General features: G+C 37.0%; 1 protein-coding gene across 2 annotated transcripts in view; it reads left to right on the top strand.

Moving 5' to 3' along the window:
- The first annotated feature begins 1,064 nt into the window (after positions 1-1,064).
- LOC131033280 (scopoletin 8-hydroxylase) overlaps positions 1,065-18,289 on the top strand; it is a 345,921-nt gene continuing 328,696 nt past the window's right edge. Inside the window, exon 1 of one of the 2 annotated variants that reach the window (XM_057964457.2) lies at positions 1,065-1,507. In XM_057964457.2, the coding sequence (XP_057820440.2) occupies positions 1,310-1,507 (198 nt within the window). In that variant the 5' untranslated portion in view covers positions 1,065-1,309. The remainder of the gene's footprint in view (positions 1,508-18,289) is intronic. The other variant, XM_057964456.2, reaches the window with a different exon arrangement.

The raw sequence follows: 18,289 nt of genomic DNA on the forward strand, positions 1-18,289 counted from the left end.
AAGCGCGTACAAGGTGATTTCAAATTTTAGAACCGCGTACACGCTGCTTGTTTTTTCTTGTTTATTTTGGGTGGTGTCCACTTTTCTGACCACCATCTTTGTGCACATACCATATACTATAAAAACTTGGAAGTACCTCATTAGAACCACCAACATATGTTATGGTGAATTTTGATAGTTACATTAGAATTCTATTTAATTACACTTCTCTAAATATGATTCCAATCACACTAAAATAAAGGGGTCACATGCACCACTTGCCCTCATGATTAGCTCGGGCACTTACAATATATATATCATTAGGCTTGCATGTTCCTAAAACAATGATTAGTATAGGAAACAAAAGGATATTGTTAATATTCATGGCTCTCTTATGTGATTTGTTTGGAGAAACTAAGAATTGTGTTTCCCTTCTCATACAATCACCATGAATAGATGAAGATAGAAATACAACTTGCGAAAAGGAAAGTTGAGGAAGAAAGACCCACAATAGAACTAATAAGTTAATGCATATTGACATATAATTTTTTTTTTTTAAAATATCTATTATTCTTTGATGTGACTTATGTTATAGTTTTGGATAGATATAAAATGTTGCATGGATTATCTTTAGACGTTATATTAATTGTACATTAGAATAAAATTCAAGTGTTTCAAACCATTTAAGATGATATTAATGTAACATATATTATACATTTGCACAAACATGAAACATGATTTATCTCATTATTTATCACAAGAAAATATATTCTTTATTAAAATAATTTTTAATATAATTCATTGATAAATAATATTATTATAAATATCTTAAGAACATCTAACTAAAAAAATATTGTAAAATAGAATACCTTAAACCTAATCTCTTCCAACATTTTAAAATTAAAACAACCCAATTATTATACAATTTTCAACATTACAAAACTATAAAAGCCTCATGTTATAATCTGTCATTATACTATAAAATAATAATCATGGAATCTTCCCGGAATTAAAAATAACAGTAGAAAGATACTATCGCGCGCCAAATCCTAAACTATAGTCTTCTCACTTTTCAGTCTACGGCAGAATTCAATTCCCGAAGAACCGTATTTAAGCAATGGTATTTCGGCGCTTTTCTGTACACAAAAGTCCGGGAGTCGACTTTGAAGTAGTTGTTCCCAACACGCAGAACAATTTAAAACACAATTTTGCGTGTCAGAAACGCGCTCTTAAGGAGAGCAGAGGAGAGAAGAGAAGGGAAGGGTCAACATAGTTAAAATTGGGCTCCTTTTGCATCATTTCCATTTCCATTTCCAATCCAACTATAATCATGGCTGCTGTTGTCGTGCCATCTTCCATGCAAATCTCAATTACAGTTGTTGGCAATAAAAATGGAAAAAGGATGAGTAGCCATAATCGACAAATTTTGAAATTGAAATCTCGAAAGACGTTTAAGACGAGGGCAAGTTTTGAAGATGTCAATTTTTCAACCGCTAAAGTGGTGACTATTCGATATTCCGATCTTGCGGTACGCTGATCACATTTTGCAATTGACATGGTGCTGTAGCTTAGCGTCAATCTTTTAATAAATAATGCTTCTATTGGTCTAGTAAGTTCTGAATCTTTAGGTTTCGCTGAAAGTGGTTTGTTGTCAGTATGGAGATCTGTAATTACGATTTACGACATTTTCATGCTTGCTTAGTAATAATTTGAATCTTACGGCGGGAATTACTTTTCAAGTGATTATTTTCCTTTGGCTTGGTGAATTTAGTCCAGGTTTCTCAATTTCTTTTTATAGTTTTATTGTTTTTTAAAGGTCATTTCTCTTAATCCTGGAATATAATATCCCTCAAATGATATACTTGCTAAGATTTACACTAGAATTCTCCCATAAGGGAATTGATCAGCGACCCTCCTTTGCTCATTATGGCCATTAATTGCTATACCACTATCCTTGTGCAAATCATGGTTGAGTTAATGCGCTGCTATACATGCAGGATTGTATCCACAGGTCACACATATACCCAATTATCAGTATGCAACTACGTTCCACATCTCTACTAGATTCCTGGGTGGCCTTATTGTTGTGTGGGGATTTGAATCAGTGCCCCACATCACCATTAGGCTCACTGTGGAGGTAATACCGATATTCAAGTAAGCGAAAGTAAAAGCTGAGGCTGCAACGAGGTGGTGGATATTTATTCCTCTTGCCGCTAGGTGTGATTTCCAGATCAAAGGATTGCCTTCGCTAACCATTGCTCCCTAATGGAGGATATCTTTGCATTTAAGGTTTAAACTTTACCATAGATTGGCAATTTGTGTCTAGCCAGCTCAAAAGTTTTCAAATTGTGCCTCAAAACACAAATACTTTCAAAAGGATCCTGGAATGTTTTGTGAGAACTGTAGACAACCCAAAACATGTACACTCCAAAGCATGGAAACTGGATTTAACATAATGTACACAGGAACATTGGAGAGCATGGCACTGTAAGTTGGTATATTATCGTGTTCCCTTTTTATTAGATCCAGGGAGAAGAACTCTAGTCTATCTCCATTTCTCATGGGCTAAATGATAGAACAAGGAAAGCAAAAAATATAATATTTTATGTGGGTCCAATCACTTTATTTTCATAAGGGCAACTAAATAGGATTTTGAATCCTATGTAATATCTTTAAAGAAGTAATTTTTACAGTTTATTCAAAATGTAATTCAAAAAAGAACTTTTGGATGTAATCTAAAAGTACTTTTAAATACTTGGAATGAAAAAATAAAATAAAATAGAGGGTCTGAAGCAAAGCACCTATAAGAGAGAAGTCAAGGCTCACTTTAAAGCATTATCTATCTATCCAACATCATTTCTATTGTTCATTCCATTTTGGAGTTTGAAGCATTAAAGACAAAATCTTTGGTGTTGAAGACGTGGAGGACAAAAACCCTCTTGGTCCTCCATAGTTGGATTTGGGGAGGAAAACCCCCATATCCATTGAGTCAACTCTACTCAAGGATTGAACTTGAGCTCATTGTTGGGGTTTGTTCAATTCAAAGTTGAACTACTTGGACTTGGCAAAAAACCTTGACAACTTAAAAAATTGCGTAAATTTCATTAGAAACACATTTTTTTTGAAAAATTCAATGAGAAGATGCATCCATTGAGTCCATAAATGAGTACATAAAAGAAATAAGCTGAGTCTAGTTATATTTGATTGATTTGAATGCAAATTGGGTACAAAATGGCATCCTCATGTGGAATGCTGATGGCTGATAGTCTGAAACAAATGAAAATAGCAAACTGTTTTTGTAAAACTATAAGTAAATACTGCATTAAAACATTTTACACCTTCCTCTTGCCCACTCTAGTGAAAAATAGGGGAGACATAGAACTAGAGGGTCTAGTCCTATGAGTCTATTGTGGCTCCTTCACCTCACTTGGCATGATAGGTTGTTGCTCAACCTCCATCTTGGATATAGATGCTGGTGGCAATGCCTCCTTAGCCTCATCAGCGTCATCCAATGACAATCTTGATCTACCCCCTTCCTTCATTGCTTGCCTCTCCAAATCATAGATCTCATCCTCGGTAAACAATGGAGGCTTCTCATCCCACCCTATTCAATCATTGTAAGGATCTATCTTATCCAAATCAATTGGATCACCTGATACTTCCTCTACCTTTCTTGTGCGCACTTAAAGATTGTATTGCACAAAGACAAGGTCATTGAGGCGTTTCTAAGCTAATTTGTTGCTCTTCTTTGTGTGGATGGCCTCAAACAATCTCCAACTACACTCATTTTTGGATGCACTACAAGGTTGGCATAAGATGCAGAGGGCATATCTTTGGAGATTTGGACTATTTCCACCTTAGTTTGTCCACCAAGACTACAAAATAAAATATTGAAGACTTAGATTTTATCAAATTATAAATTATTGTAAACTTGTAAATTTGAAATTTGTAACTTGTAAGATGCATGTGAAAGACTCCAGATTTTATACTTGTGTTTAAGTTGTTCTTCCTCTCTTAGCAAGTATTAAAGAGAAGAGCATACCCCTTGCTTTTCTATAACATTGCAATTCATTGACAATGAGGTCTCTCACCTCAGCCTTGGGTATCTTCCTCTGAATGTATGTAGTGATGTCCTCCATAACCTCTCCACTAGTGTATGAGTAGGAAAAACTAGGCTTGAGGATGTACCCTATTGCATGGATGGGTTGGTGGAGTTGATTGTTCCACCTCCTATCAATAATCTCCCATAGGGGATCAAATTTGAGATGGTCCCCCTTATAATCATTTCTAATAGGCTCCTTGACCCTATCCATGGCCTTATAAAGATACCCCATTGGGGTTTGATCCCCATCTACCAATTGGAGAACTCTAACTAAGGGCTCTGACACCTACAATTTAAAAATACAAAAAGAATAAAGTTACAAATATATAATGCAAGACTTAAATTTAAAAAATAAATAAATTTCAATTTGAATTTAAATTTGAAGTTTTGAAGTTATCTTCACAATCTTTGTAGCTCTTTGTGCAAAAAGGTTGTCAAAGACTATGCATGCAACCCTCTCTCCTTCAAGATTCTTTGAATAAGTTGAGTAGCCATACTTGAATCACAAACATTTGTTTCAAAGCCGTCAATGAACCAAGAATGCTTTGCAATGTTAAGAAAATCGTTGCAAACCTTATGATACTCGATTTGAACAACTCTTTCTCTTTTGTGTGATCTTTCATTAAGTGAAGGACCTAAAGGTGATTGTAGATAAATTTTGTGATGCTCCCTGCATCATCTACAATCGGTGTCAACCAATTTTGTTTGCCTATGTCCTTTAAAAGAAGGTCAAGGACATGTGCTGCAGAAGGTGACCTAAAAAGTGTCCCGTGTCTCTCTTGGAGGATTCTCCTAGCCGTCACATATGTTGCTTCATTATTAGTTATTATTTAAATCACATTTTCAATTTCCATCTCTATGACAACTTCCTCCAACATTAGAGCCAAAGCTTTTGCATTTTTCGCTTTGTTGGAGGCATCCACCAATTTTAAAATAATCACATCATTTTTGCAAGCTACCAAAAATTTAATGATGGTGTGGTTTTTCCCATAGTTCCTAGACTCGGACTCGGCTCTGACTCGGCAAGGCTGACTCGACTCGTGACTCGGCTTGGACTCGGCAATGACTCGGCAACGACTCGGCAAAATAAGAAAACCCTTGAAATTTAGAGATTTTTAACTATTTAAAACTTGTTTCATACACCCATTATTGAATTAAGCTTAAAGACACTATAACATCATCAAATAGAAGCTAATTTGATCACATACATAAACATACATCCATCACATGCGTAGAAATGTAAATTGTAGCTGAAGGAATTAGAAAACATAGATATATAGAGTTATAAATGTTGTCCAATGTATAATATAAAATCCATGACTACAAATGTTCCCAAACATATATCTAACTGTAAAGTGTAAAAAAAAAAAAGTCTATGGCTCAGGCTCTGGCTCAGCCTCGTCTATCTGCCTCCTACAAAGGCGTCTAAGGTAGGTCCTGGATGACTGAGTAGCCATAGTCTTTGCCTGTGATGTGCCAGTCTGAGTAGCCATAGGTGCTGTGCCTGATCGTGCTCTATCCTCCTCCTCTGCCATAGCCGCAGCCTCAGCCTCTCTGTCTGCCTGGTAAACCCACTCAAGGTCCTCATTAGTGAAGACTGGATCGGTGGACTCAGTGAGCCAATCGGACTCGGGGTCGACTTCCTCTAGAGTGATCGGAGAGGAGTCATCGTCCAAAATCTGTCTGGTCCTGAGACGGAGGTTGTAATGAACAAAGACTAGATCATTCAACCTCTCCACAGACAATCTATTTCGCCTCTTTGAGTGGATGTGCTCGAACATGCTCCAGTTGCGCTCACATCCAGAAGTGCTGCACGGCTGGCTCAATATGCGGATGGCAATTTTTTGAAGGTTTGGGGTTGAAGGCCCAAACATTTGCCACCATCTATCTGAGATAAGGAAAAGAAAAAAACATTAGTCTCATTTCCAACTTTAAAGGTAGATTATAAAATGAAAAATTAAAATGCATGTCATAAACTTTAGAATTTTCTACCTGGCTGCAATTTTGTCCGACCTTCTTTACACCATTGGCTGGCAAAGATTGCCCCTGATGCATTATTAAATGCATCCATCTCAAGAAGTGTAGCTGTGGTATCAATGACCATCCGTTGTACTACTGAATATAGCCCGCTAAGAACCTCCTCATCCGCTTTGAAATCAGCACGGAAACGAAATGATGGATTGAGGTAATAAGCTGCTGCATGGATGGGCCTATGAAGTTGGTTATGCCATCTTCTATCAATTATGTCCCAAATGGGCCTATACTTATCCTCAACTCCAACATATATGGATCTAATGGCCTCCTTGGCCCTATCCATGCCCTCATATATGTAGCCCATAGCGGGCTTCTCCCCATCAACAACTCGTAGGAGAACTACTAGGGGCTCAGTGACCTGCAAATAATGTTAAACAAAAATAGTTAACTCACAAGTGTGCATGAAAATAAGAAAAATTGCAAAGTTGCACAATACAAACAAAACAAAAATATGCATGTAATATTATAAATTTATAAAATTACCTGCACGATCTCTGCACAAGGGATCCAAAAACCTAGCTCATCAAAAATGCAATCTACTACATCCATCCCTGCAGTGGTCGTAGCATAGGATGAGGAAGTCCACTCCTCACCAACAAACATGCGCCTCAAAGATGCCTTTGATTTTAACAAGGATTTCAATGTGAGGAAATTTGAGGCAAATCTCATTATACCAGGACGAGCCAACTCCCTTTCCCCCGTGTATTGCCTCATAATGCTAAGGACCAATGCATGATTGTAAATAAATTTGCATATATTCTTGGCCCTTTCAACGCATTCTTTCACCCATCCAAGCTTACCTATATCCTCTAGCATGAGGTCAAGGCAATGGGCTGCACATGGAGACCAAAAGATTTTTGGGTGCCTCTCCATCAAAAGTTTTCCTGCAACAATTTTAAATTAGTTAAAGAATTAAATGTGATAACTTATAAGTATCAAGAAATTTTACCATTAATATTTAAAAGTTAAAAACTTAAAAGTTTAAAAGTTAAAACTTAAAACTTAAAAGAAAACTTTTAAAGTTTACCTGCAGCAACATAACTTGCTGCATTATCCGTCACCACTTGCACCACATTTTCTTCCCCCACCTCATCTATAACTTCCTCAATGGCCTCACATAAGTATGCCGCATTTTTGACATGTGAGGAAGCATCGATGGACTTCAAAAATTATGGTGGATCTTGAAAATAAAACAAATTAATTATCAATAAATTAGAATGTAAATTATTCAATTTCAATCACAATGCATATAGAGAAGTAAAATGATCAATCACCTCCGCTGGAAACAAGAAAATTTAGGAGTGTTCTATTCCTCCTATTAGTCCAACCATCTGTCATGATGGTGCAACCCTTCTGGCTCCAAGATTGGCGGTGGTCTTCTAGGTCAACTTTCATATCTTCCACCATTTCCAACAAGAGAGGGCCACTCAACTCAGTATCATTGGGGGCTTTAAACTCCGGCCCACAAATGGTTACTGCATCAATCATGCCTTGCCAATAAGAAGACCTGTCACAAATTGAAATAGATTAAATAAGAAAAGTTCAATTTCAATTTCAACTTTCAAATTCAAACCATAAAATTTTAAATTTTAATTTAAAACAATCAAATAAAAAAGTACCTGGCTGCAATAAATGGAATGTTGCAGAAGTACCAAAACTTGCAAATTGCTTTTCTTCCTGCATCATGGACCTCCTTGTTCCAAGACATGCTCTCAAGCGAGGGCTGTGCGCCAGGAGTAGTGCGTGGTACAAAAAAATTGTCTATCTTAGATTTTCGCACTCTAGGACCAAAAGTGTGACTAGGAGTAGGAATAGAAGTACTGGCACTAGCAGAAGCACTAGGATGAAAGGGAGGCATAGAAGAACCCTCTCCAACACAACCTACGGATGCAGCTGTGGATGCGGAGCCAGATGCGGATGTGGGTGGAGGGGAACCAATATGACATAACTCCTCTCTTTGTCTTTTTTTTGTTTGCTTATGTATTTCAAAGTTTTCTAATAAGACGTAACAAAAACGGATTGCTTCAGGAGTTGCCTTGTCACAAGGCTCAGTATCATGACCACGTATGCCAGCAATATGATATTTTAATCTATTTATCCCCCCATGGTTAATTTCCTTACAAAACATACACTTGGTTTGATTTCTTTGTCTACCAGGAAATCTTTCAGTGTATTTCCATGCCTCATCTTTTTGACCATGTTTCCTAGGTGGAGGATTAGGATGAGCCATTAGGAAAAAAAATTGTTTTCAAAACGTGAGGGCTGCTGCAATAAGACAATTTTACAAATCACCATTTAAGCATTGTGTTTGACAAAGTTTTAAATTTAAAATTTTAAACTAATTAAAAAAAATCAGCAAAGACTAATTTGTGCATTGTGTTTTTTCTTGAAAATTTTCAAATTTCAAAGAAAGAAATTAACAATTCAAAAAAATCAGCAAACCCTAGGTTTTTTTTAGAAAAAATTATAAATACATGTATACAATTTTTTCAAAAAAAAAAGTCTAGGGTTTGCTATGCTATTGTTCTATTTATGTCATTGTGATTGAATCATTGAAGTATGCAAGTAGCAATATAGATTTGGAAAGCTGAAGTTTAAAAAAAAATAACAAAAAAATGAAAAAATCCATAAATATAGAAAAAAAACCAACATAATCAACAAAAATTAACACTTACCTCTTTCAAATTTGTTGACAAGTGTTTGAAATGAGCTCCTTGATGCTCTCAATGCAACTGTAGTGCTGCCCCAATGTGATTTGTGCTAGCTTTTCCCCTCTTCCTGTCTGCTGGTTGCACAACTATGGTTTTCTTTTTTCCTCTCTTCCTCTCTTTTTTCCTCTCTTCCACTCATAAAACTAAATGGCAATCCCTTTTAGGGTTATAACAAAGGCAAATGGCACAAAACATAATAAAATTGTGTTTTGTTTTTTTTAATTTTGCGTCCACTTTTTGCAAGCAGCGCCGGCCGGGTCACGACCCTCGGACTCGGCGAGTCAGAGGGTGACTTGCTGACTCGGCGAGTCAGGCGAGTCATACCCTGTGACTCGTCCGGGCCCGGGTCAGGGTCGCCATGACCTGACAGAGGTCACCCGGCCCGCTGACTCGCGCGACTCGCGTGACTCGCTGCGAGTCTCGGAACTCTGGTTTTTCCCATCTATCCACCCATTAGAAAGAATGGTGCAGCATATTTTTTTCCATTCCTTTCTTTCATATTCCATTATTGCCCTTACCCTATTAGTTGCATTCACGAGCAACCTACAAGAACAAAGTGAAATTAAGTACACAATTTTAATTTTTAAACAAAAAAGAGCTTAAGTTCAACATAAATTACTTTAAATTAGAAACATAAAATTAGTCTAAAACTCAACATTAAAATACTTTAATTGTAAAATATATATGATCAAAAAATTTAAATTAATTAACCTTCCACTTATGTTTGTGTGAGAAGGTACCTTGTAGTCTTTTCCCACAACTATCAATGTAGTAACCTAATTCTCCTAACAAGGATTATTTGCCACATTGAAAGGGATGTTGTTAAAGTACCAAAAATCAACACATGCAATGTTTGCATGATCATGCACCTCCTTGTTCCACCTAGTTGCCTCCAATGATGGTTGTACTCCAGGTGTGTTTTTGGGCACAACAAAAAATGTGGCATGTGTGTTGGTGCTGGTGTTGGAGCGCTACCAGAAGTAGATGAAGTGGAGGCCATGGTGGTGGTGGATTTGTTTTGGATACGTGGATCACGAAGAGAGCCCACTATGCCTTGAAGTGCATCTTCATTTGATTTAAGGTTGCCTGGAGCACCCTAAGAAGTTGCTATGGATGCTGCCATGATTGCCTTTGCCCTCTCCCTTTGCATTTTTTTTGTTTTTTTGCGGCTGCAAGTAGGGCATTCATTTCTCTTTTCATTTTTTCAGTGGTCCTAGGACAACCCTTGACATCACAATGAGTGATGCCTGCAACATGGTATTTGAGGTAGTTTATGCCTCCATGATATACTTATTCGCATTTAATTTTAAAAAATTAACCCAGTTACCATATCTCCAAGCAGGGTTTCTAGCTCTTGCAAGTAGGGTGTCTACAAATGATGGTTGTGGCACCGATGGGGTAGAGCCTGAGGCTCAACTAGATGCAAAAGCTTCTCTATTTGCCATTATAAATTAACATACGCTACAAAGTGAAAGTACAACTAATTCTTTAAAAAATAAAATTAAAAACAACCTAAACTAGTTTAAATCAGTAAAAATTTAATCTAGTCTAAGATTCTAAACATTTTCTTCAAAGGAAAAAGATTCAAATAAAAAATAATAAGATGGGTATGAAAAATTGTGAAAACAGTTAAAAAAATAAAAATAAAATTGTCAAAAAAGGGTGATGAATCTTGTTTTGTGGAATTTAAATCTATTTAGACTGCTTAGTATTAGCATTGATGATTTTTTTAGATCTAGATGCGACAAAAATGAAGTAAAATGTTTTAAAAAAACAAAGAAAAAAAAAACAAAAAATCTACCTGTAAATCCAATTTGTCTTTGAAATTCACCTAAAAATCTCTTCTAATCTTCTTAAATCAATGCAAAATCACTGTAAATGGCGTGCTTGAAGGTTGGGAGGGTTTTCTTGGTCGGGAGAGCAAAATAGCAGACCAAAAATGAAGTTAAAATGCCCTTTCTTGCCGCCGTGAACTTTATGTTCTGAGTTCCTGAGTAAACAGCATAGACTCACCGAGTTTTTCTTGCTGGTTTTACATTTTGCCTGTGTTGTACCACTTTGGGAGTTTAATGATTGTGCATTCTATTTCATTTCTCTTTTTGTTTAGTTGCTGTTAATGATCTTCCTGGAAGCTGTACAGTCCTAGAAAGGAAGATTGAAGTTATGTGTGGGCTGTACCATATGCTAGACTATGAGAGAGGCGTGTGGGTTCCTTGAATGAAGCATTGCCTTTTTTGGAGTTTTTTTCAAGTTTCTTGGTGGCATCTAGCTTCTTGGAGGATAGTCCCTTCCATTTTGAGTTGGACTTGTGGTGTTGACATGATCTTAAGGGGGCCATACAGTCCTCTGTACCTGCTGTACCAGATGCTGGTCCTTTATCTCAAACCTGCTATCATTTGATAATGCCCACTGATGTGATATGGAGTCATTTCTAGTGATTTTTGGAGTGTATTGAAGAGTTAAGAGTGTGTCTTTCCAGTTGTTGACAGTATGGGTGTGTATTTTCTATTATGCTTCTTTCCAGAGTTCCCTTAAGCATATCCAGCATGTGTTTCAGTCTGTTTTGATAGTAAAACAGCAGCAACAAAGTGCCCTCAGATCTGTACCAGCATTCTCATTCATCCTTACAAGGCATTCTGCTGATTTATTCACGTTGTTTGATTCTATTTGAAGTTGTTGTAACAGACTAATTATTTAATCAGAACTCTATACCAGATCAACAATTAATCCTTTCTAAACATTGTTTGTAATGCACTGATATTTTGTAATACCCTGGCTGATAGTACCGCCATTGGTTTCTTCCTTCCATTCCAATGTATTTTCTCAACCCACTGAATAAGTGGAAGCGCTGTATTTCCTCACCTCCTTGAATAAGTGGAAGTTCTATAATTGTCACCACTAAATAAGTGGAAGTGTTGTATTTGCTTACTACTGAATAAGTGGACGTGGCTGTGATTATTGTAATTGCACTCACTGCTGAATAAGTGGAAGTTCCTATTCTTATTGTAACTACATGCTCTGCTAAGTGAAGAAGTGTATTTTTCCCTTTCAATCCCTACATAGCACGCTCCACTAAAGAAGTGAAGTTTGGATGGCTTATCCACCTGGTGTGTTTCTTTCAGCATCGTTGCATTTCAGTTAGTTGGTGTGGTCCTATAACGTTCTCACTTTGCCCATCCCAGGAATTGGGTAATCAAAAAGTGATAAGGACATTGCATTGTATCTTATTTTAAGTTGGGGATTTTAAAAAATAAATAAACTGAGGGGTGTTTATTACATATGTAATTACAAGATTCTTGTCATCATGGATTTAAAGACCTTGCTAAATCTGCCGTTGAACTTTCAACACAATACAATGTTTTGTTGTAATGTTTTATTCTGAATTGCTAAGAATATCATTCCAGATATGGATGTTTTGATGTTTTATTGTGCTTTCATATAAAGAATTTATTGGCATCCATAAATTAACATCATTACAATTACCAAATTTTGTAATTCTATACCAAGGGAAGAACAACATATGCCAACAATTTTGTTGAACTTTATTTTCAAATCTGAAGTTGACAACAACCTCAATACCAAAATGGGTGGAAAGAAATTATCCCAACAGAAATTACAATTTGCACCTAGTAAATAGTAGCATAATAGATGTATTGGAATGATTCCTCTCACACAACCCTAATGTATACTGATATTAGAAGAGTTGATGCAATATGATAATGCGTGCATTGAATAGGCACTAAGAATTATGTAGCCAAAGTCAATAACAAGCACCAACTAGCAAGCTCCTTTGATAAAGGCAAAAAGTCTCCAACCTGGTTCAAGCAAGACAGTCCTACTTTTTAAGAGCAGTAGCTACACATTTTGTTCATGCTAGGGAAGTTAGAAATAAATGACAAGGCTCTCGTTGTAATGTCCCCTACTAGGTTGAGGCTTATTTTAACCATAATTAAGCTATTTCAACATACTTATGACTAAAATGAAGTTGACTAGGAGACAAATCTATCTTAATGTGAATCGAATCAGTGATATTCCATAGTGTAATGTCCCTACTAGTTAGGGATCACTGTCCTGCAAAACGGACTGTTAGAATGCAACAAATATATATATAACTAATCTAACTTGCAATTAAACTTCAATTACTTAATTAACACTAATCTCAATTCTTATTTAATAAAAAGGATACGAGTGCAGTACTGGGACATGTCCTTAGGCGGCTGTGAAACTCGCCTTCTTGGAACCCATCTTGGTTCCAAGCCATACCAGGAAATCGAAGGTTAATTTGATTCCTGTCTTGGATGTAATTTCTTACAGCCAAGCCATACCAGGAAATCGAAGGTTAATTCGATTCCTGTCTTGGATGTAATTTCTTACATCCAAGCCATACCAAGGAAGACCATCATATATGATCAATTCCTTGCCTTGGATGATGCATCTCATCATCCAAGTCTACCAGAGAGGACCGGCCAGATCCGTCTCTTCTTGGATGAACTTTGTCAACCAAGCCATAACATATATGCATATAGATATTCAGTATATACTGCCTACCAGGGATTATCATAACTCTTGCATTAGACTAAGGGAATTTCTTCCCAATAGCCTCCATCATATAGCCACATCATTCATATTTCATTCTACAATTCATTATCATTTTCATTCCATAATCTACATTTACATATTCCTATATTAACATGTATTCGGTAACATATATTCAGAAAATATTCATTAACATGTTCTCAGGAAAATTCATTAACATATATTAAAAAATATTCATTAACATATATTCAAAACTATTCATTACCATATATTCACAAATATTCATTAACATATTTTCATGACTATTCATTAATGTATATTAAAAAATATTCATTAACATATATCTAGAACTATTCATTAACATATATTAAAATATTCATTACTATTAATGTGTGTGTGTGGCACACATGTCCACAGACACATATATCCTTTGTGAACCGCAGACACCACTTACCTGTCGCAGTCTGCAGTCTGCTGTTGAAGCTCCTAGACCGTAGTCCGCTTGCTATCCTCCCGTCTCCCTTTCCTTCTTCCCCCCCCCCTTAGCCCCTGTCATGTCCCCTCCTTGATCGTTATATATATATCCTAAATGAGGCAAGTATTACTATTGATTAATATAATGATTACCAAATGATTATTTGAAATTTATTTATTTATTACTATTGATTATTTGAAATGATACCGAAAATGTTGTCCCTAGGGTTTTTGTCCCGATGTTGCAACCCTGAGAAACTCCTCAGAATCAATATTGGATTGATTATCGAACATCAATCCCAAAGTTCATTTTATAAATTTATTTTCCAATTCCCGCATGGTTACTTGAATTAGCTAAGTGACTTTAATTGATCTCAATTTACTAAAGTCACTTTATTTATTGACTATTTAATATTACCTTTTAATTAGACTTTTGGTAATAATATTAAAAATTTAATTCCCTTTTTGATGCATCTTAGCCTACGGGCATCAGATTGGCTATCCGGTCCCACTGACTAGTATGTGATAAGGTACATTACAAGGCTTGAGATTGCTTGCCCTCAAGCAATTCGGGAATAGGATTCCATATCAATCTTGGAGGTTGGTATGAACTCCTATTGGAAACGCTGCTACTATTTAATATTACCTTTTAATTAGACTTTATTTAATAATATTAAATATTTTAATTTAATTCTCTTTTTGATGCATCTTAGCCTACGGGAATCAGATTGGCTATCTGGTCCCACTAACTAGTATGTGATAAGGGACATTACAAGTACTCTTGCCTGAGATTGCTTGCCCTCAAGTAATCCGGCACTAGGACTCCATATCAATCTTGGAGGTTGGTATGAACTCCTACTGGAAACATTGCGCTGCAAGATTTTTGGCCCTACCACCTCCTTATCTCTTGAAAATTAGCTGGATAATTATCTATATAAAATCGACAAACTTGCCATCTTGTATCTTGGCCTTACCCAATGTTAGCTGTGCCACTCTGATTCCCACTTTCCTCAACTTTCTACTGCAATGAAGCAATGTAGAATAGTCTCCATCATGAGAATTAACCAAGTTTGAATTGCATACCTCAATGTCAGCCTCGTCATACGCAAGCAATGCCTCCATCCTCTTCATTGTCACTACCTTTAGGGGACCATTAATCAATGTGAAGACCCCTTGTCCTCTTTGGCACTGTTTCTCAATTTCTTGGACGAATTATGGGAGTTTTGTTTTTGGTTTTTTTTTGAATTTTGAATTTTTTGTGTTTTGGATATAAAAAACAATGCAAGGAAACATAAAAATGCTCAAACTGATAAAACTAAACAATTATGGAGAGCAATAACAGCTGGGATCATATATTATCATTATTCATGAAATGTTGAAGTCTTTACAAGCACATGCATACCCGAAAATGATGTTCAAATTCCTTCAATGCTTCAATAGGCCAAAAAGAAGCTCCTTGGTGAATCGATTCTCATCAAAACTGAAATGAAAACCTTATAATTGAACACCAATGTCTTCTACAAAGTCTAGAGCCCTATCCTGATTTTATCGGAATTTATTGAGCCCTTTTTAATCAAAATCGGCACCCTCCTTGCTACAAATGAGAGCTGCCAAAAAGCAGTTCGATCAGCCTAGAAATTGATGCCAACAATGTGTGGAATGGCTGCACTAATTTGACCCTTAATCTGCAGATGTAGCTCCTTCCCAGCTGAAAACCCTTGAATTTTCTCACCAATTTGCACAAATGGAACCTCTGTATGAAGCTCCCTTGGATGCCACTTTCAATGGATATTTCACCACCTCAAAGCAGCTGCAAACACTGAAGAATGTACCGTTCTCCAATGGCTTGTAGAATGAAACCCTTGACATCCTTCTCTCAGACAATTTCATCAAAACAAATGCTCAGGAATAACTTGTACGATTTCATGGAGGAGTATTTATATTTCCCTCTTGACTCGATTTCCCATTAAAAAACACATTAATAACATCTAAAATGTTATTTCGTTGAGGCTTAGGGAATAATTTTAATATTTCATTAAAATTCTCCTTTATAATTAATTCCTCAAATGGCCCCCTTTTATGATGAATTGACCCTCAAATTATAACATTCTCCTTTATATTATCACCTTTTAATAAATAATTATCATTTGAGCCATTAAAACTTTAATATCTCCTTCAATACTCGATATTTCTTCACGTCGTCTAAAACTGGAGCTAAGTCTGTGGCTCCCCCATACGACCAAGTGCCTTACTAAAAATAGTAAGGATCCCTCTCAACCAACCTTTGACTTACCATAAATAGTAAGTATAGCAAACAGAGCCTTGGAAACACCAAAAGAAAGCTAGAACTGAAAGCCACTAAACATTGGAATCGATACAAGCCTTAGAAGGTCCTCTAACCATCCTCATTAGCCTATGAGGGCCAAAATGATAGGCTAGTCTACCTAACACTGATGTCTAGCTAGAAGGGGACATCATAGTCTGCCCTCCCCGAAATCGCTTGTCCCCAAGCAATCTCAACTCTGGATGCTGTAATATATCTTCACTCTCCCAAGTGGCATCCTCAACCAATAGGTCCTTCCACTTAATCAAATATTCCCTAATGGTCCGCCTCCTCAAATTCTTCTCTCTGACATCCAAAATGGCCTCAGGTACTAAAATCAACTTCCCTTCATCATCCAAGGGTGGTAGAACTGCAGAAGGAACGACGCGATGTCCTAACGCCTTTATGAAGCGTGACACATGAAATACATTATGGACTCTACTGTCTTCCGGTAAATCCAGCTTATAAGCCACCTCATCTACTTGCTTGATTATCCTGAAAGGACCATAGTAATGTGGCTTAAGCTTCTTTGCACCACTCTTCCTAAGAGTGGACTGGCGATAGGGCTGTAACATCAAATACACCATATCTTCAACCTAGAAAGATCGCTTAGTCCTCTTCTAATATGCATATTGCTTCTGCTGGTTTTGTGGCCTTGCAATATTTTCCTTGAGAGCTTGCATGATGTCTTGGTTCTCCTGTAGAAGATCTCCAGCACTAGGCACTCTGCTATCACTCAGCAATAAGTCCTGGAAACTTGGCGCCTCATAGCCATACAACGCCATGAATGGTGTCATCTGAATCAACATGTGGTGTGTAGTGTTATAACAATACTCAGAGAGATAAATCCAATTCACCCAAGCTTTTTGTTGTCCTATATAATTTTTGAGGTATCCTTCCAGCCATTTATTTACAATCTCCGTCTGGCCATCTGTTTGCGGGTGGTAACTAAGTGCTCGGAGTAAGCTCGGTTCCACAAAGTTTGAATAACTCTCGCTAGAAGTTACTCATGAACTGACTATCCCTGTCACTAACAATACTCCGAGGTAAACCATGTAACCTGAATACCTCACAGAAAAAACAACTTTGCTACCTGTGTAGCTGTGTATGTAGCTGCAATTGGAGAGAAGTGAGCATATTTAGTAAGCCAATCAACAACCACATAAATACAATCTCTACCTTGGGCTTTCGGCAAGCTCGTAATGAAATCCATAGATAAACATTACCACTTCCTATTAGGAATTGGAAGTGGCTGAAGTAATCCTGCAGGGTATGTGTGTTTTTGTTTATTCTATTGGCAGACAGGGCACCCTCTGACATATAGGAGAACATCTGACTTGAGACCCTTCCAAGTAATGCGCTCCCAAACATGTCTTTAAGTTTTAAAATATCTGGGATGTCCTGCCATAGGCTCATCATGAAAGAATCTCAACACTCTGTTCTTCATCTCTAATCCCGGGGTCAAGTAAATCCTCCCTTTGTAAATGATGAGATCATTCACAAGGGAATATCTCTCATCTTGTATCGTACCCTCAACAGTGCCATAGCCCATAAATCTTTTGCATACTCTGCTATAATTAAATGTCTCCAATCTTCTGTAATCTCAACCATGGAGCTCAAGTGAGGTCTGTGAGACAAGGCATCAACAATAGTATTCTGTGTCCCTTTGACATAGACAATGTCAAAATCATATGACTGCAATTTACTGACCCATTTTTGCTGACGGTCATTAAGTTCTTGCTGCCCCAGGAAATGTCTCAGACTGTTATGATCCGTTTTAATGCTGAATTTGCTGCCCACAAGGTACTGCCCGAACTTGGCCAAAGCATGCATGATGGCCAACATTTCCCTGTTATATATGCTAAAACTCCTCTTAGGTCCTCTGAGCTTCCTTCTTTCAAACGCAATGGGGTGCTTAACCTGCATAAGCATTGCGCCTATACCCTCATCAGATGCATCACACTGTAGCTTGAATGGTTTGTTGAAATTAGGTAATGCAAGAACTGGGCAAGTAGTCATCAACTGCTTTAACTTTTCAAAACACTCCTGTGCCTCAGGACTCTAAATGAACGCTCCTTTCTTCATCAAATTTGTCAAAGGAGTTGTGTGACGAGAATATCCACTGACAAA

Source organism: Cryptomeria japonica, chromosome 6 (assembly GCF_030272615.1).
Source record: "Cryptomeria japonica chromosome 6, Sugi_1.0, whole genome shotgun sequence".
Lineage (NCBI taxonomy): Eukaryota > Viridiplantae > Streptophyta > Pinopsida > Cupressales > Cupressaceae > Cryptomeria > Cryptomeria japonica.